Consider the following 20,358-nt stretch of genomic DNA (forward strand, 5'->3'; position numbering starts at 1 on the left):
AATTGAATTATAATACATTTTTATTGTTGCATTTCGCATATGTTCGATATGTTAAAAGATCCAAGATTAGTTTACACGTTAGTATCTTATAGTTTGTTAAATTATTTTCATTTTTTCATTATTTCCTTTTGTAGATTTGATAAATAAAATTTTGGAAACCTAACAAAGGCGCTGTTGTTACTACAATGATTTTGTCTGTCTAAAAACCTGACATTCAAACTGAAATCAACGCTTTATTTCTATTGTTTAATCTAGCACATATTCCCTCAACAATTTTATGCAGATAAAGTTACATGTACTTTATATAATATATAACTTGACAACTGTTAATGTTCTTGCCATAAATCTTCTGAAATCAATTTGAACATAACGAAAAAATATATACTACTATATATAATTGGTTTCGAGTAGTGTTAAATAAATTTAAATTTATATATAAACTTGGTCAATTAGCAACAACTCTTTTAAAATTAATTCCTTTCTAAAATTTTCTCTTATACATTTAAAGATATTTTTCATATATGTTAGTATAAAAATTAATGATTTTGCACCACACACACACACACACACACACACACACACACACACACACACACACACACACACACACACACACACACACACACACATGATTGGAGAAAGAGACTACATTGTAGGTACAATTCAGTCCGGAGAACATAAAGTAGTCATTGGAGTGATGTATAACCCACCACAGAACTGCAGGAGGCCAAGAGAGGAGTACGAAGAAAACAACAGGGTGATGGTGGACACACTGGCTGAGGTGGCAAGAAGAGCTCACTCGAGCAGAGCAAAGTTACTGGTAATGGGCGATTTCAACCACAGGGAGATCGACTGGGAAAACCTGGAGCCACATGGGGGTCCCGAAACATGGAGAGCCAAGATGATGGATGTGGTACTTGAAAACCTCATGCATCAACATGTCAGGGACACAACCAGAGAGAGAGGGGAGGATGAGCCAGCAAGACTGGATCTTGTGTTCACCCTGAGCAGTTCAGACATTGAGGACATCACTTATGAGAGGCCCCTTGGAGCTAGCGATCATGTGGTTCTGAGTTTTGACTATATAGTAGAGTTACAAGTGGAGAAGGTAACAGGAACTGAAGGGGAAAGGCCAAACTATAAAAGGGGGGACTACACAGGTATGAGAAACTTCCTGCAGGAGGTTCAGTGGGACAGAGAAATGGTAGGAAAATCAGTAAACGAGATGATGGAATATGTGGCAACAAAGTGCAAGGAGGCAGAGGAAAGTTTTGTTCCCAAGGGAAACGGAAATAATAGGAAGACCAAAACGAGTCCTTGGTTTACCCGAAGGTGTAGGGAGGCAAAAACTAAGTGCAACAGAGAATGGAAAAGGTACAGGAGGCATAGGACCCAGGAAAACAAGGAGATTAGTAGAAGAGCCAGAAACGAGTATGCACAGATAAGGAGGGAGGCCCAGCGACAGTATGAAAACGACATAGCAACGAAAGTCAAATCTGACCCGAAACTGCTGTATAGCCACATTAGGAGGAAGACAACAGTCAAGGACCAGGTGATAAGGCTGAGGAAAGAAGGTGGAGAACTCACAAGAAACGATCAAGAGGTATGTGAGGAGCTCAACACGAGATTTAAGGAAGTATTTACAGTAGAGACAGGAAGGACTCTGGGGGGACAGACCAGATGGGGACACCAGCAAGGAATACACCAACAAGTGTTGGACGACATACATACAGATGAGGTGAAGAAACTGCTAAGGGACATCGATACCTCAAAGGCAATGGGACCAGACAACATCTCCCCGTGGGTCCTTAGAGAGGGAGCAGATATGTTGTGCATGCCACTTACCACAATCTTCAACACATCCCTGGAAACTGGGCAACTACCTGAGGTATGGAAGACGGCAAATGTAGTTCCCATTTTTAAAAAAGGAGACAGAAAAGAGGCACTAAACTATAGACCTGTGTCATTGACGTGTATAGTATGCAAAATTATGGAGAAGATTATCAGGAGGAGAGTGGTGGAGCACCTGGAACGGAACAGGAGTATAAATGCCAACCAGCACGGATTCACGGAAGGCAAATCCTGTGTCACAAACCTTCTGGAGTTTTATGATAAAATAACAGAAGTAAGACAAGAGAGAGAGGGGTGGGTTGATTGCATCTTCTTGGACTGCAAGAAGGCCTTTGACACAGTTCCTCACAAGAGATTAGTGCAGAAGCTAGAGCATCAGGCGCATATAACAGGAAGGGCACTGCAATGGATCAGAGAATACCTGACAGGGAGGCAACAACGAGTCATGGTACGTAATGATGTATCACAGTGGGCACCTGTGACGAGCGGGGTCCCACAGGGGCCGGTCCTAGGACCAGTGCTATTTTTGGTATATGTGAACGACATGACGGAAGGGTTAGACTCAGAAGTGTCCCTGTTTGCAGATGATGTGAAGTTAATGAGGAGAATTAAATCTGATGAGGACCAGGCAGGACTTCAAAGAGACCTGGACAGACTGGACACCTGGTCCAGCAAATGGCTTCTCGAATTTAATCCTGCCAAATGCAAAGTCATGAAGATGGGGGAGGGGCACAGAAGACCACAGACAGAGTATAGGCTAGGTGGCCAAAGACTGCAAACCTCACTCAAGGAGAAAGATCTTGGGGTGAGTATAACACCGAGCATGTCTCCGGAAGCACACATCAATCAGATAACTGCTGCAGCATATGGGCCCCTGGCAAACCTGAGAACAGCATTCCGATACCTTAGTAAGGAATCATTCAAGACACTGTACACCGTGTATGTCAGGCCCATACTGGAGTATGCAGCACCTGTTTGGAACCCGCACTTGATAAAGCACGTCAAGAAACTAGAGAAAGTACAAAGGTTTGCGACAAGGTTAGTTCCAGAGCTAAGGGGAATGTCCTATGAGGAAAGATTAAGGGAAATCGGCCTGACCACACTGGAGGACAGGAGGGTCAGGGGAGACATGATAACGACATATAAAATACTGCGTGGAATAGACAAGGTGGACAAAGACAGGATGTTCCAGGGAGGGGACACAGAAACAAGAGGCCACAATTGGAAGTTGAAGACACAAATGAGTCAGAGAGATAGTAGGAAGTATTTCTTCAGTCATAGAGTTGTAAGGCAGTGGAATAGCCTAGAAAATGACGTAGTGGAGGCAGGAACCATACACAGTTTTAAGACGAGGTTTGATAAAGCTCATGGAGCGGGGAGAGAGAGGGCCTAGTAGCAACCGGTGAAGAGGCGGGGCCAGGAGCTAGGACTCGACCCCTGCAACCACAAATAGGTGAGTACAAATAGGTGAGTACACACACACACACACACACACACACACACACACACACACACACAGGTATGATAAAGCTCATAGTGCAGGGAGAGTGACCCAGTAGCGGCCAGTGAAGAGGCGGGGCCAGAAGCTATAAGTCGACCCTTGCAACCACAACTAGGTGAGTACACTACCAGAGGGGAGGATGAACCAGCAAAGCTGGACCTCGTGTTCACCCTGAGCAGTTCAGACATTGAGGACATCACATATGAGAGGCCCCTTGGAGCTAGTGATCACGTGGTTCTGAGCTTTGAATACATATTAGAGTTACAAGTGGAGAGAGTAACAGGAGCTGATTGGGAAAAGTCAGACTATAAAAAGGGGGACTACACAGGTATGAGGAACCTCCTGAAGGAGGTTCAGTGAGACAGAGAATTGGTAGGAAAGACAGTAAATGATGGAATACGTAACAACAAAATGCAAGAAGGCAGAGGAAAGGTTTGTTCCCAAGGGCAACAGAAATAATGGAAAGACCAGAACGAGCCCCTGGTTTACCCGAAGGTGAAGGGAGGCAAAAACTAAGTGCACTGGAGAATAGAAAAAAGTACAGAAGGCAAAGGACCCAGGAAAATAAGATTAGTCGAAGAGCCAGAAACGAGTATACATAGATAAGGAGGGAGGCCCAGCGACAGTACGAAAACAGCATAGCATCGAAAGTCAAGTCTGAGGAAAGAAGGTGGGGAACTCACAAGAAACGATCAAGAGGTATGTGAAGAGCTCAACACGTGAGTTAAGGAAGTATTTACAGAGGAGACAGGAAGGACTCTGGGAAGATAGCACAGAGGGAGACACCAACAGGGACTATACCAACAAGTGATGGATGACATACACACAACCAAGGAGGAGGTGAAGCTGCTAAATGACCTTGATACCTCAAAGGCGATGGCACCGGACAACATCTCCCCTGGGTCCTTAGATAAGGAGCAGAGATGCTGTGTGTGCCACTAACCACAATCTTCAATGCATCCCTTGAAACTGGGCAATTACCTGAGGTATGGAAGAAATGAGACAGAAACGAGGCACTAAACTATAGACCAGTGTCACTGACGTGTATAGGATGCAAAGTCATGGAGAAGATTATCAGGCGGAGAGTGGTAGAGCACCTGGAACGGAACAAGATTATAAATGACAACCAGCACGGATTCATGGAAGGCAAATCCTGTGTCACAAACTTACTGGAGTTTTATGACAAGGTAACGGAAGTAAGACACGAGAGAGAGGGGTGGGTTGACTGCATTTTTTTGGACTGCAAGAGGGCCTTCGACACAGTTCCTCATAGGAGATTAGTGCAGAAGCTAGAGGATCAGGCACATATAACAGGAAGGGGGACACTGCAGTGGATCAGAGAATATCTGACAGGGAGGCAACAACAAGTCATGGTACGTGATGAGGTATCACAGTGGGCGTCTGTGACGAGCGGGGTCCCACAGGGGTCAGTCCTAGGACCAGTGCTGTTCTTGGTATATGTGAATGACATGACGGAAGGGATAGACTCAGAAGTTTGCAGACGATGTGAAGTTAATGAGAAGAATCAAATCAGGTGAGGATCAGGCAGGACTACAAAGTGACCTGGACAGGCTGGACACGTGGTTCGGCAACAGAGTATAGGCTAGGAGGTCAAAGACTACAAATCTTGCTCAAGGAGAAAGATCTTGGGGTGAGTATAACACCGAGCACATCTCCGGAAGCACACATCAACCAGATAATTTCTGCAGCATATGGGCGCCTGGCAAACCTGAGAACAGCGATCCGATACCTTACTAAGTAATCGTTCAAGACACTGTACACCGTGTATGTCAGGCCCATACCGAAGTATGCAGCACCAGTTTGGAACCCACACCTGGTCAAGCACGTCAAGAAATCAGAGAAAGTGCAAAGGTTTGCAACAAGGCTAGTTTCAGAGCTAAGGGGAATGTCCTACAAAGTAAAGTTAAGGGAAATCGGCCTGACGACACTGGAGGACAGGAGGGTTAGGGAAGACATGATAACTGCATACAAAATACTGCGTTGAATAAAAAAGGTGGACAGAGACAGGATGTTCCAGAGAAGGGATACAGAAACAAGGGGTCACAATTGGAAATTGAAGACTCAGGTGAGTCAGAGGGATATTAGGAAGTATTTCTTCAGTCATAGAGTTGTCAGGAAATGGAATAGTGTAGCAAGTGATGTAGTGGAGGCAGATACCATACACAGCTTTAAGGCGAAGTATGACAAAGCTCATGGAGCAGGGAGAGAGAGGACCTAGTAGCGATCAGTGAAGAGGCGGGGCCAGGTTCTGAGTCTCGACCCCTGCAACCACAGTTAGGTGAGTACACACACACACACACACACACGCACGCATATATATATATATATATATATATATATATATATATATATATATATATATATATATATATATATATACATGTATATGTATATAGTTCTTGTTCTTGTCCAGACAAGAGCTTTGGTGAGATGGGTAAGGAAGAAGGATGGGTAAGGATAGAAATTTTGGAAAAAGGGTGGGAGGGGGGAGAGAGGTAGGATATAAAAGGTAAGTGTATATGCAGAATTCGTTAACAAGCTATACGAGACGCAGAACAACCACAGCAAAGGCACTCTCTGTGATTGTATATTCTTTGACCACCTCCTCTTTTCTACAACATTGCAAGCTCTTGCTGATGTGTTGATTGCAACACGAAAGGCTTAGAGCTATCATTATAAATATAAAGGGAAGAGGTAACTTCACTCCAAGCACTGTGATAAGTCACAGAAAATCGAACACGAGATTCACATCTTAACATTTGCTAAACATTAAATTAATATAAGTAAAAAAGAAAGGTTAAAAAAAAGAAACTAAAGACATTGTAACTGTACTGAATGCTTATTATTAGAGAGAGAAAACTTATCTCTGATAACATAAGGAGAGTACATAATGACTTGTTCAGTAGCCACAGACGTAGATGTACTCGAGACTTAGGTTCGCATGTACATATGTACTTATATCTGAAATATTTTATGAATTATCCTCCAACATGTTGCATCTGTCTTGAGAGTTATGTTGTAAAACTTAAAGTCCTCGAATATCTTCTGAATCCTCCACATCCGGAGTTGTTTGTGCGTGATACCTGGGGACTTATCAAGTGCTCACCTGTTGAAGAAACTAGGAAGGTAAAATATTTGGCGTGGAGGAGGATGATGGTGTTGAGTCGCATTTGGAGCCTTTAATTCAAGTGGAAGAGTAGGTGGATTTGGGTAGAAACATCTGGAGAGGCTTCATGCTGGGGTTGTAGAGGATGTCGCTAAGGATGCAGTAGAGTCGTCTCTGAAGCCTAGCACTAGAGTAGAGTATGTTGATGCTGGACACACACCACACCACACTCAGTTGTTCACTCAGCATCATATCTTTGTCAAACACACACCTGTAAGTACATAAACACGCGTATTATTGTTTTCGTTGGGTTCAGATCATTTAGTGGCTCCAACTCTTGTCTTCTTGTGATACTAGTTTCTCCTCTCCTTCCCTCTCCTCGCGGTTTTGTAGAAATGTTTCGATTTCCTCAAGGAATATTTCTTTAACTCACTGGCTGGCTGACTCTCACGTCCTCTCTCTCTCTCTCTCTCTCTCTCTCTCTCTCTCTCTCTCTCTCTCTCTCTCTCTCTCAGATCTTGCTAAATTAACTTTCGTAATATAACCTATTTTTTTTTTATCTCCTGGGTAATATTTTTCATCATGATTTACTGCAGTCTGTTGTGTGATACTCCATTAAAATGTTTATTTCTTAGGAATTAAAAAAAACTTTATTAATACACATCATTAATCTTGGGTCCCTAATTGAACTAAGACATTTATCTGATATTTAGGGGTTATCCTAGATAATTTACACATATGTTACTATGTATGATAATTTGTGTAACTGTATTTATGTGTATCTGTACCTAAATAAACTTGGGTGGCTCGTGGCCTTGTTGGCAACGCATTTGCTTCACACGCTGAGTGTCCGGGTTCGATTCCTGGCAAGGGAGGAAACATTTGCGTGTTTCTTTACACCTGTTGTCCCCGTTCAACCATTAGTAAAATGGGTACCTGGGTGTTAGTCGACTGGTGTGGGTCGCATCCTGGGACAAAATTAATCTAATTTGCCCGAAATGCTCTGCCTAACAAGGGGCTTTCTATATAATAGTATGTCACTGATGTCAGATAGCCCTCTATACCTTGTACATGTACTTGTAGAAAATGAAGATTTTATTATTAATTACTAGTCATTATAGTAGGCAAATTTATCTCAGTCATATTTAGGCTGTGAAAGTTCGTTTTCTTTCAATTCCAGAAACAGTTGTTAGAGAGAAAGGCACTTTTAGCAGGGTGACTCAAAGAAAAATTCTCGTAATCGCAGGTTTCGTTGTCTGTTTAGTTGAAAGAGGACATAGACATTATTGTCAGTGGTGGTGTTATGATCCTCACATCCCTAGCCTACGTTCAAAGAACTTTAATTTACAAACTCCACAATTAAATATTTACGTACGTGAAACTGTTGATTGCATAATTAATGAAGAGTACAACAACTTAGTGACCAGCAGTGATGACTCTGTACTTGATAAAGACACACACGCAACATTTGGAAATTGCATTAATACAACGTTTCGCTTGCATATCAGGCTTCATATGTCGGATACAGACGTGTTTACAATACTAAAGTTAGTAGAAGTGTGGAGATAATTTTGAAGCTTTCAGTCCTTCAATCTGAAAACCTATCAAGGCTGAGGGACTCATCACTTCAAATTTACAATACTTCTATTGCCTCCAGTATGTTAATCACATGTGTTGGAGTGATGAAGTCTGCTGTGCAGGAGAAACATTTCATCAATAAAGGTAACTGCTACACATGTGTCTTATTGACTTGTGAGTATTGTATAACATATATAACATGAGACATTTCTCCACATTTTTCAACCCTTAAACTGCTCTACAGACTTAAAACACGTACATCCTTTTTCCCTCATACATTCTTCTATAAACCTCACTCTTCATAAACCCAGTAAGCCGATATATACACTCAGAATTATCTAAATGTATTCGTATAGTTTCCATTTCCACAGTTTCTTTCATTCTCTACATACGTCCCTTTCTCTTTTCCGCAATCGTTTTAAACTTCCTACTTTTTTACATCCATTTCCAGACTCCTACACCAACCTTTCCAGTTTCTCTTCAGAATATCTTGCTGTGATATCATAGCTCACGAAATCGTAATAACACGATTGCAAACAAACCAAGGAACGGGTGGGGTTTGAACCCATGGCGAGCTAGTCGTAAAAGTTAAAGTTACTCCTTCTTGAAATATAACAAGTTATCTTTTGGGCCGACTCCTCTCAGACTCTTTATTATTACTTGTTACATATTGAACTCTCAAGGAGACAAATCTTTTTCTGTGTTCCACTCATACTGGTCACAGACCGGGCCGCGGGGGCGTTGACCCCCGGAACTCTCTCCAGGTAAACTCCAGGTAAACTGTACAAAAGTCTTTACAACGTCTAACAGTTTTAGGTGTAAAATTATAATGAAACAAATCAAGAAGTTGCTATCCGCGAAAGATACCTCGGGTAGGTAAGGCCAGCGTTGAGGTCCTTCAGTGTATCGTTGAACGCCCTGAAGTACTCCTCCTTGGCCTGCGAGGATACTTGTCGGCGCACCTCAGGCTCCACACCGATACTAAGCAGGTAAACGAGGTCATAGGTTCCTTTGCTGTACCTCGCCTGCGCCCAGTCGATCAGCTGTTAAGGGAAAATAGAAGTAGGTTCTTACTGCGTATACGATCTCCTCACGCTATAGTGTTTGATAAGACTGGTAGCACATCCATGCTCAGAAAATATTAAACTGTGCCACACCGCTGTGCTTGACGGTGAGTGATATCTGCTGTAGTGTTCCGATATATTGCTATATGTTGTGGTGATATCTGTTACAGCGTTATATCTTGTTCTATCTGTTACAGGATTATATGTTGCAGTTCCATCTGTTACAATGTTATCTATTCCAGTGAAGCGAATAAATAAGGTTCATAAAGGACGAAGTAGTTGAACGTCTTGTTGACATTCTTCACACACACACACACACACACACACACACACACACACACACACACACACACACACACACACACACACAAACTCACACACACAAGGTGATCTTGTTGCAACTGTAACATAAAGGAATGTACGTTGTTTGGCTAGTCTAGACTGGTTATTATTATTGTTATTATTATTATTATTATTATTATTATTATCATCATGGGGAGAGCTAAACTTGTAGGGATTATACAGCGCATGTAGGGGACGGGATGGCTGGCAATCATTGAGGCTCAATTCAGAAAACTGGAGCACAGATACAATTCCCTAGATCAAGAGCCCCTCACCAGCATCAAGGAACCTCCCTGATGGGTGGCTAGTCTAGATCGACATGGGGTAGTCTTGGTGGACTTGCGTATCTGAACTTCATCATATACGATCTCAGTAGTGTACCTGATCTCACCTTGACCAGAAATAACCTGTTAGTAGTGTATCTGGCCTTACGTTGATCAGAAACAAGTGTGTTTTTTTTTCCCTACCTTGATGGTACAGCATCCGTCAGCAGTATACTTGAAGAAGATGTTGGTTGGCTGGGGGTCTCCGTGGATGGCGGTGGCGAAGGGTTCTCTGGGGATGAGGTTGTGGATGACGAAGGTTGCAGCGTGAGCCTCATAGGGTTCCAGCAGGTGCAGGAGAGCTGCTCGCTCAGGCAGCCCACTCCACTCCTGTCGCAGGCTGCCAGTGTTAGCAGAAGTGAGCTGGTCTAAAACTTCATTTTCATTCGCACAGTATTGACACCGCTGTATAAACTTGCCGCATTTACCGCTTTCTTGTGAATATAATAACTAATAATACTAATTATTATTAATATAGTGTGGTGATGAAGTTAGGTTTAATATCAGAGAACGCCTTGATGTATATAAAGAATATTAACCTAGGTTAATGCTAATAGACACGACTTGAGAAAGGAATAAGGTTAATTTACGCGCACATGCGGTCTCGTGTTCACAGCTTATAAGGTCTTCATTCAATCATGCGGAAATAAAGTTTTCCTCTAATGGAAAAGTATCAAATGTATTACCCCAGACCTCAATAAGCAGGTGGATTATACTGGTCAGAAATACTATAGAAAACAGTTTAAAACAGGACGAAGCAGCCAACAGAAAGGATACGTTGGAGTAAGCAATATGAAAGTAAAGAATATAGAGACTAGAATAACTGTACAAGGAGTAAGAAGAGCGGCAATAACATCAGTGGATACTCACCGTTGGAATCCTATTTTGGGGAAGAATGTGAAGAGTTGACTTTTGTTGTGAGCGACGTGAAAGCAGGTGGGAAAGGCGTCTTGGAGGCTGGTCTTGGTGACTATCTTGAAGGCCACTGCTGTCCCATGGAACCTGCCCAGTGCTCGTGCCGTTACCATAACTTCTGGCCCTGACAGACCCTCCTCCAGTAGCCTCGTCTGATGGCCACGAAATAAACCTTAGTTTTCTCCCTCACCGTGACGACACGATGGATTATTTCTTCCCGGCTGTAACGGGATTAGGATTGAAATGTCCTTAGTGATAAAGAGGTTACATGAATCCTTAACGACCGTAGTTAAGATACTTTAAACCAAATTAACCAACCAGTCTTATTTGACTTAAGAAATCGTAATGACACGATTGCAAACAAACCATACCCCCGGCCGGGATTGAACCCGCGGTCATAGTCTCAAAACTCCAGCCCGTCGCGTTAGCCACTAGACCAGCTAGCCACAATAAGATTCATCCAACTAGGTATATTTCTACACCATAGGACTTGAGCTAGAGTTCGTCACGGCCACGCTAGCTGGAGATTCGTCTGTAAAAACTTGCATTTGTGGTCACAGAGGTGCCTGTGCTAACTTTCCTATGGTGTAGAAATATACCTAGTTGGATGAATCTTATTGTGGCTAGCTGGTCTAGTGGCTAACGCGACGGCTGGAGTTTTGAGACTCTATGACCGCGGGTTCAATCCCGGCCGGGGGTATGGTCAGTCTTATTTGTATTCCCCGGCTTGCTTCCCGTGTCAGTTTGCCTCACCATGGTGGTGAGGTTGCACAAGGCTTTCTGAGAGTGGAGGGGAGGCTTCCTCTCTCATCTTTATAGAATAAATAATGAATATATTTCTCCTTTCGTTAAAATTTGCTGTAACTTATGGCCAGTGACTTTAAACTAATGAGGAATATGGCTTGTGGAATGCGGTTAACAAACTTTGAATTCTTTTGATTGTCTTGTAATGGCGATTGTTAGTTATAAGACAGCAAATTATTTCCGGTAGCAAATTGGTAATGATAGTATCAAGTTGGTAACTTGGGGGATGAAAAAAATTTAAAAAAATACATGAATATCTGAGCTCTTACACACGTATCTTCAGAGGAATAGGAAGAGGAGTCAAGGAAAGCACTTGTTTGTGTGTTGCTAAGAGAGGTGTCGCGTCATAGGAATATGCAACATACACTTCACCTGGACTCTGTTTACTGTATATACACTTACCTGGTAGCCAAGTTGTGTGAGGTCTGGTAGAACGAGGGTGAAGTGATGGTGGTTGCTGACTGAGAGGGCATGCGAGGGCACTATCTCAGCCACCACGCCCACTCCCCGCCGCTCTGCCTCCCACGCTCCCAGCGCCCGCAAGAACCTCCCGTATTGGCCCACCTCGATGTGGTGCATCCCTTCAGATGTCAACAGATCCCTACAAGTGGGGTGACGTGGGTCATCCAGAAAAGTCATTCTTGTCTCGTAAACCAAAAAAAGTAATTCCTATGTCATAATCCAGAAAAGTCATTCCTGTGTCGTAATCCAGAAAAGTTATTCCTGTGTCGTAATCCAGAAAAGTCATTCCTGTGTCGTGTTTTTGAAACGAGTCGTTCCAGTGTCGTATTTCAGTAACAAGTCATTTCTGTGTCGTATCTTCCACCTCTTTCTATACATCTTTTATGATGTCATCTGTACTTCTACTGCTAAACTTCCACCTACTCCTATATTCCCTCCACCTCCTGCCACTCTTCCTCCACCTCCTGCCACTCTTCCTCCACCTCCTGTAACTTTTGTTCCACCTCCTGCCACTCTTCCTCCACCTCCTGCCACTCTTCCTCCACCTCCTGCCACTCTTCCTCCACCTCCCACAACTCTTCCTCCACCTTCTTCCACTCTTCCTCCATTTCCTTCCACTCTTCCTCCACTTCCTGCCACTCTTCCTCCACCTCCTGCCACTCTTCCTCCACCTCCTGCCACTCTTCCTTCACCTTCTTCCACTCTTCCTCCACTTCATGCCACTCTTCCTCCACCTCCTGCCACTCTTCCTCTACCTCCTGCCACTCTTCCTCCACCTCCTGCCACTCTTCTTCCACCTCCTGCAACTCTTCCTCCACCTTCTTCCACTCTTCCTCCACTTCATGCCACTCTTCCTCCACCTCCTGCCACTCTTCCTCTACCTCCTGCCACTCTTCCTCCACCTCCTGCCACTCTTCCTTCACCTTCTTCCACTCTTCCTCCACTTCATGCCACTCTTCCTCCACCTCCTGCCACTCTTCCTCTACCTCCTGCCACTCTTCCTCCACCTCCTGTCACTCTTCCTCCATCTCATGTTATTCTTCGTCCATCTCCTGCCACTCTTCGTCCACCTCCTGTTATTCTTCGTCCACCTCCTGCCACTCTTCGTCCACCTCCTGCCACTCTTGCTCCACTTCCTGCCACTCTTCTTCCACCTCCTGTCACTCTTCCTCCACCTCCTGCCACTCTTTCTCCACTTCCTGCCACTCTTCCTCCACTTCCTGCCACTCTTCCTCAACTTCCTGCCACTCTTCCTCCACTTCCTGCCACTCTTCCTCAACTTCTTGCCACTCTTCCTCCACCTCCTGCCACTCTTCCTCCACTTCCTGCCACTCTTCCTCCACCTCCTGCCACTTTATACATCTCGTTCTCATCCTGGTTTCCAGCCTCATAGTCATTAGAGTTTTGGGTAAAGTTTTTCTAGAGGGTGTTTTTCAGCAGTCTCTCATCGAAAAGTTAAAATTAACCTATATCTTTTCTTTAAAACTTTTAATCATTCTTCTGTTCCTCTTCCCATTTCTAGTTTTTCATTTTGTCGACGTCTACGTTTTCCTCCTCTTACTCATCACTCACATTCTCGTTCTCCACTTCGCCATCCACTTCCTTATTGTCTAATTCATCCTCGTATCCCACACTTCATCCTCGTCCTCAATTTCAACAACGTCCTCCTCGTTGAACTTTTTAAGCTATGGCTGTGAGCAGGATGGAAACACGAGGGAGACAAGGAAAGACGGAAGCATAGATAAACAGTTAAACATGAAATGTAATGCATCTGCCCGAAATACAATGTATAACCAAGAGTTTTCCTGTAGATGTTGAAACTGTTCATAACATAATACTATGTACCATAGAAAATAAACTTTACATCACATTAGCATTCACTGTCAAACCTCAGACACTATAATATATTTTGTTACCTTGTTGTAAAATAAAAATGAGAGAATTATCCTCAGACACGATCTTGACACCAACAAAATCCCTCATACCTCTGAAAACATTTTGGGAAGTAGAACATTCAAGCAAAGGTGGACGATACCTGAAGACTCAACAAAATAAGCTCAACAGAAACAAAGTAAAACAATTAAAGGAGGACTGTAGCAAGCGTTTGACACATCGTGACATCACTGAACCAACCCAAGAGTGACATCCACTCAACTTGTGCAGTTACCCAGAATAAAAGAAACCTTTTAGTATCATGAAGAGGAAGAGGAGGAGTCAGGAAGAATGTCAAGCAGGCAAAAGAGAGGAGTAGCATGGGAAGGAGAGTCGAGTCAGAGCAGGAGAAAGTTTGAAAGAAAATGATAGGGAAGAGAGTGGGAAAGTGTGAGTAAAACATGTATGTGCTTGGCTAACGTACACCATGTAGCCCTGTGAGGGGACAGTCTTCACCACAAAAGTCTCCTTCTTCAGCTGTCCCTCTGTCGCTGCTGGGTACCCCACCTCGCCCACTACCTGGTACTCAACCTTGACGGTCACCCTTGAGCTGGAGAGCCCCGCTAGGATGTCTGCAGACGGGAAATCATGTACACTCCACTTTCTGATCCTCACTGTACCTCGTATTCCTGGTAGGAGACATAAATATGTTAGCATCATGTACTTCTGAAGTAGTTATTCTTAAAGTTATTAGTTAGGGGAGAGAAAAAAACGTTTCATTAACGCGAACGTATGTCTTCTTGGGCTGAAAATTCTTTATAAACGAATGAGGTATACCAATGGATTTATCGATTGCTTAGGCGATGGGCTGTTAATCCAGGTCCACAGGCTTCAATCTAGATTATTATTGGGTAATCTTATTCTATTATTCTTTCATAATAAATAAATGATTAATCTTTTCATATTATATTTGTATCATGTTTTTGTCAGTCATTTAACACATTTTCGCTTAGTAATCTTTGTGTCTGAATGAATAATACTGGGATCATGCATCACTTGTGAGCAAATTATACCCAGATGTTAAGTGACTGGAGGTACAACTCGGATAAACCTTGAAGTAACTTCTTTCCCCCACCCTCAGTTTACTTTCCCTTTTCCCCCTCCCCTCCCTATCTTCATTAGTTTTCCCAGTTTTTTTTCAATTTCTATATGTTTTGTAAAATCTATACGCCAGGTTTTGAGGCTTATTTATAAAAATAATCTTGGTTTTTAACTGTAGCTGCACATTTCGATTTATCTTTTTTATGGATTTGTTTAATTCCCATATCTATTAATTCTTAATTGCGGTCGACTCGGCAGCTACAACTTAGATCATGACAGTGGGATCATGTTCAATCCATGTCACGGACTGACCAATACTCCATTATGAAGTTATGGCTGCCTGATCTTCTCTTTATGATGCCCTGATACTCTTTCTCACCTGGGGATTTGGCTTTATACTGGTTCAGTCCAAACATCCATCTTTTCTAGAAGCATATGACCTGCACAACCCGAACCAGAGTGGACATGATACCTGTCTACTAAACCATTATGTCAAGATTACAGATTCGCTGGAAGAAAACCAAAATGGAGATGTGATCTACACGAGTTTCGTGAAGGCATTTGACAAATGCGATCATGGAGAGATTGCATATAAAATGAAGCTTAAAGGTATAACGGAGAAAGTAGGTAATATATATTCAGTTTTTTGATAAATAGAATATACAGAGTTATACTAAAGAGAGAAAAATCTAGCATTGTCAAAATAAAAAACTTAATACCCCAAGGTACGGTCCTGGTGCCTATACTGTTCCACATCCTCATGGCAGACAGATAAAAAAAAACTCATCACTTGTATCATCCTTTGCGGATGGCACCAAATAAGCATGAAAATCACTGGTGCCTTCTTGCTAAGAGTACTGTTCAGTGTTAACGGTTCTGTTCAGGGCAGGAGAAATATCAGAACTGGAGCAGATACAAAGATCATTTATGGCCCATATAGTCAATAAAGAATTTACATTACTGGGAATGCCTCAAAGTCCTAAATATGTATGCTGTGGAGTGAAGGAGAGATGCATGATAATATAAACGTGGAAGACACTCGAAGGCTTAGTCCCAAATCTACATACAACCATAATTACGTTCTGGAGTTAGAGAAAAGGGAGAAAAAATCATTTGTGTTGTGATATTTGACAAGTACCTCTGCCAAGTGCCAGATCGACCAGGATGTGGAGTTATGTGGGTCAGTGGGCTGTCAGTATCAACAGCCTGGTTGACCAGGCAAGCATCAGACAAGCCTAACCCAGTGCCGTGTTGCAGTAAGAAAACTCTCAAAACCTTTCACATGTATATAAAAGTATACTCTGGCTAGCTTCCTCTGGTTCTCTTACCAGATGGGTCTGCATATACCTAGTAACCAGGACCCTGCTACAGTTTTCATAGGAAAGTGGGAGGAGGGGAACCTCTGCCCACCAAACATATGATATTTCATGTTTGGAGTTAATGCCCTTGTGGAATTTGGCCTGTGTGTCTGTGGTCAGGGAGGTTGGGTTCTTCCTCTTCCCTCCCTGATAAAGTGCCAGAGGTGGCTAGGGCCCCCTAGTTGCCGGGCTCAAGTGACGAACTGGTGAAGTCAACTTTTTTGGTGATTACCATTGAAAGTTTGTATTCTGATAGTCCCGGTTTATCTAATCTGACTCCTAGTGCGTTCTGTTGTCCCTGGCTCAGTATACTTCTTCCAACACCGTGGTTCAGAAAATCCAAGAGTAGTTAGCCCATATCTTTGTTATAACTCCTAGACTTCTTGAGAGGGTTGTGTTGGTTCCCAGGACATGTTGGTTTTCAAGTAATGAAAGAGCAGATGCCGAAGAGTAAGCTACCATATCCAGCTCGCTGGATATGGTAGCAGGACTTGTAGGCCCTACATATGAGCAACAATTTATAAAGGGTTCGACAGCACGTGAGTGTTTGGTTGTTTCTCTTAAAATAAGAATATTTTAAAATAACCTCTGTAGATTGAGGACAGGTTCCACACACCTCATTGACATTAACATTCTTGGAGGTGCTCCTGCTCCTCTCTGACTTTTAACATGTCGCGTTAGTCGCTATGTTTACATTGACTGGGGTGCCCGTAGGGACCTCGCGGGGGAATTGTAATCAAGTCTTTTGGCATTATTTTTTTTTTAACTAATAGAGGTTATTTTAAGTTTGTGTGAGAGAATTTCATTATTTTGTGTGCTTGTTGGTTTGAAAGGTTTTATATATATTTTTTATTCTTCGTGTTTTTTGTGTGTGTTAGTATGTATGGTTGTATTTAACATGTTATTGTCTGAAGCGCTGGTTTAACCTACGAGGTGAAGACACTTTTTATACCCTTCAACCTGGGTCCTTCAGAACATATTACCTCACTTTTATGTTCACTAGAACAGGAACTTCACACTGGCTCAGCTCTTCCACAGTCCACAACTCCCTTTTTTTTTTTTTCCTTTTAAGCAAACTCGCCTGGTTCAGCTCTGGCAGGGGATACCGGGAATATCTCCCTCCCTCACTGTAATGGATAGGAAAATCTCCCTCCATCACCCTAATGCGATTGATGCGCATAAAATTGCCGGCTTATATATGTCTTACAAGAACTTGGAAGATCTTAAAGAAAGTGTATAAAGAAGATGATCATCACTCTTGGCCAAGAAACATTTTTAAGTGCTAATATTCCTAGTGAGTAAGGAATTAGAGATAGGAGTCTTTCCCAATATATTCACGAGCAAGCAGATTACACCACTAAATAGTTAGGTAGTGTATCTGTCTCGCGATTTTTGGACGGGGGATCGAGCCGTGACTTGCTTGGCAACGCTCAAGCTTCGCACACTGAGTGTCCGTAGTTCAATCCCCGGCATGGGTGGAAACGTTCGGCATGTATCCTTACACCTGCTGTCCCTGTAGGTAGGTACCTGGGTGTTAGTCGACTGGTGTGGGTCGCATCCTGGGGGAAAAGCTTGAAGGAACACAATGGAAATATAACACAGTCCCCCGATGACGCACTAAATTTCTTGGGTTATCGTGGATGGCCAACACTCAGAGTTAAAAACCGAACAGTCTTATCACTGTGATGAAACAGCTACACAAGTTAAGCATCTCACATAAATATAAATATTGACCATGAGAAAACTAAGACAACAGTAATTAGCGTAGGAGAGGAGGATTACCAGACTGGTGGTGGTGGTGATACTGGAGGAGACGCACCACCCACGTCTCTGTGATATCCTCGGCACTCCTCACCAGCAACTCTTCTTCTTTTTCGGCCATTTTCTGCACTGTTTTGGGTAGAGCTTCTTGCACTCGCTCTCTCCACTCTCACCTTCTGTGTGTTTGACAAAAAAGCGACACTTACGACACTGTCATTGATGGTGGTAGTGGTGGTTGTAGTTGTAACGGTGGCTGTGATTGGTGTGGTGGTGGTTGTACTGGTGGTTGAAGTAGTGGTGATTTTCCTTATTATGGCTACTGTGATTTTTTTGGAGCTGTGATTCAAGGACTGTTAGTAATGTTTATTGTGGTAGTTGTGGTAGTTGTAGTGGTGTTAGTTATGGTGCTGGGGCAGTAGTGCTGGTAGTGGTTTTGAAGGTTACGATGGTAATAATGGTGGCATTTTTGATGATGGGGTTGTGATGGTATCCGTGAGGCCGTAATAGAGAACCAGTGGTGATGGTGGTGAAAACTGTGATAACGGTGACATTGTTGTTTGTAAAGGTGATAGTGACTGGGAAATAGATGGGGCATAGCGATACTGGTGGCGCTGATGGAAATAGTTATGATGGTGATACTGGTGGTGGCCCTGATGCTTGTGGTGGCACTGGTAGTGATATTAGTGGTGATGTTTACTGTGGTACTAATGGTGATATTGGTGTTGGTTCTGGTGGTGATAGTGACTGGCGCTGGTGGTGATGGTGCTAGTGGTGATATTGGTGGAATAAATTATGCGGATTATATTGGTGGCACTACTTGTGATAATGGTAACAGTGGTGGTGTTGGTGGCCTGGTGGTGTTAATAACGTTGGTAGTGATAGACTTTGGCATTAGTGGTGATAATGGTGGTGGCACTGGTGATATTAGCGGTAGTGGTGATAATGACACTGTGTACTATGGCACTGGTGATATTAGCAGTGGTGGTAATAATGACACTGTTAGTCATGGCACTAGTGATAATAGCGATGGCACTGGCTATGATAGTGATGGCACTGGTGTGACGTCACGTTTTTTTTTTTTAACGGTGTTGATATTCAGTAAGGGGTTGGGTGGAGGAGAAAGCCTGTCACTCAGCGTAGGTGGATCACTCAGCGTAGGTGGATCACTCAGTGTAGGTGCGTCACTCAGCGTAGGCGCGTCACTCACCACCAGTGGAGGAGCCGAGTTGTATCACAGTCCGTGTCTGGATACACACACACTGAGGCACTAGCTCACTGATCTAGCGTGAGAGTTGAACGCTATTTGGGTCAGGGCGAGTCTTGCCTCAGGAACATTGGAAAATATACAACAAATGACTGAATTTCGTTATAAAACAAACAGTGATAGCCAACAATCACTTATTATTGGTTTAACAAAGAATGGTAAAGAAACGGTTTTTTTTTCCAGTGATCTGCGGACAGTGTGCTTGTCGGGGAAACAATACCGTAGCAGTGACTTTACGAATGCGGAAATGCAGCTGACACCAACAGTATTCTGTCTGGTTTACACACACACTCATCTCCAACATACACACTCCCACACAAAATCTCCTCACACATCCCACTCACACAATCTCACACAATCCCCTCACACAATCCCCCTCATACAGCCTCCTCACACAAAACCTTACCTACATCTCGACCCACAACATTATGCATAGCCCCTCACTACATTCGTAGCCTGGTACAGTCCTTCTACATAGTCGTTACAAGCAACCACTAAACAGAGCAGAGATACTGCTATATTTCTCTAGAAATCAGAATCAGGGAATTGATACAAAAATGGCAACAGGTCAGAGAGCTTGGAGACAAAGTGCAGAAGCTATTGGTGATTCTCTCCATAGGGAACGGAAGTAGAGACCCCAGCCTCCCCAGCATCACCATTGGAGAATCATGAAAGTGGAGATTTCCCCATCTACCCCCACACCTCAACCTTCCCATATACATGAAGCAACAGATAAATCAAGTACCAACTATCCCAGATGTAAACTTAAAAAAAACTGAGTATATGGGTATCGAACCACCTCACAAATTCTTCCAATCTCTCAACAAACCCAGAAGTATGTATCTTAAATTTATCTACCCTTTGCAAGTCAAAAAAAAAATGATGAAATGTGAGAATCGGTAACTTTAAGGTATGATTTTGAAATGCAGAAGGTACGACTACAGCAAAACATAAAAAACAGGCGAGGGATTAAGTAAAGGAATAAAGGAATAGCAGTGGTGTGACTGGTTATAATTGCTATCACAGACATTACAT

The 20,358-nt window shown here is 43.0% G+C and overlaps 2 protein-coding genes across 4 annotated transcripts in view; one reads left to right on the forward strand and one right to left on the reverse strand.

Annotated features, from left to right (window-relative positions):
• Positions 1–20,358, forward strand: part of LOC138854186 (uncharacterized) — a 581,412-nt gene that overhangs the window by 371,274 nt on the left and 189,780 nt on the right. The gene's annotated exons all lie outside the window — the stretch shown is intronic.
• Positions 6,211–10,642, reverse strand: LOC128694546 (uncharacterized). Its single transcript, XM_070095626.1, has 4 exons — positions 10,616–10,642; positions 9,931–10,236; positions 8,925–9,100; positions 6,211–6,750 (listed from the first exon to the last, which is right to left on the reverse strand). The coding sequence occupies exons 1-4, from the start codon at positions 10,640–10,642 to the stop codon at positions 6,558–6,560; spliced, it is 702 nt and encodes a 233-aa protein (XP_069951727.1). The 3' UTR covers positions 6,211–6,557.

This window comes from Cherax quadricarinatus, chromosome 51 (assembly GCF_038502225.1).
Source record: "Cherax quadricarinatus isolate ZL_2023a chromosome 51, ASM3850222v1, whole genome shotgun sequence".
Lineage (NCBI taxonomy): Eukaryota > Metazoa > Arthropoda > Malacostraca > Decapoda > Parastacidae > Cherax > Cherax quadricarinatus.

What these genes read in the sequence shown, in the direction of transcription:
- LOC128694546 (XM_070095626.1), bottom strand. Translation starts at nt 10,642, where the DNA reads ATGTTATTGCCGCTCTTCTTACTCCTT. An exon ending in TGCCGCTCTTCTTACTCCTT is followed by an intron (nt 10,237 to 10,615) that starts GTACAGTTATTC and finishes TAGTATTATTAG; the next exon opens with TTATTATATTCACAAGAAAG. An exon ending in ACGGATGCTGTACCATCAAG is followed by an intron (nt 9,101 to 9,930) that starts GTAGGGAAAAAA and finishes TTCCCTTAACAG; the next exon opens with CTGATCGACTGGGCGCAGGC.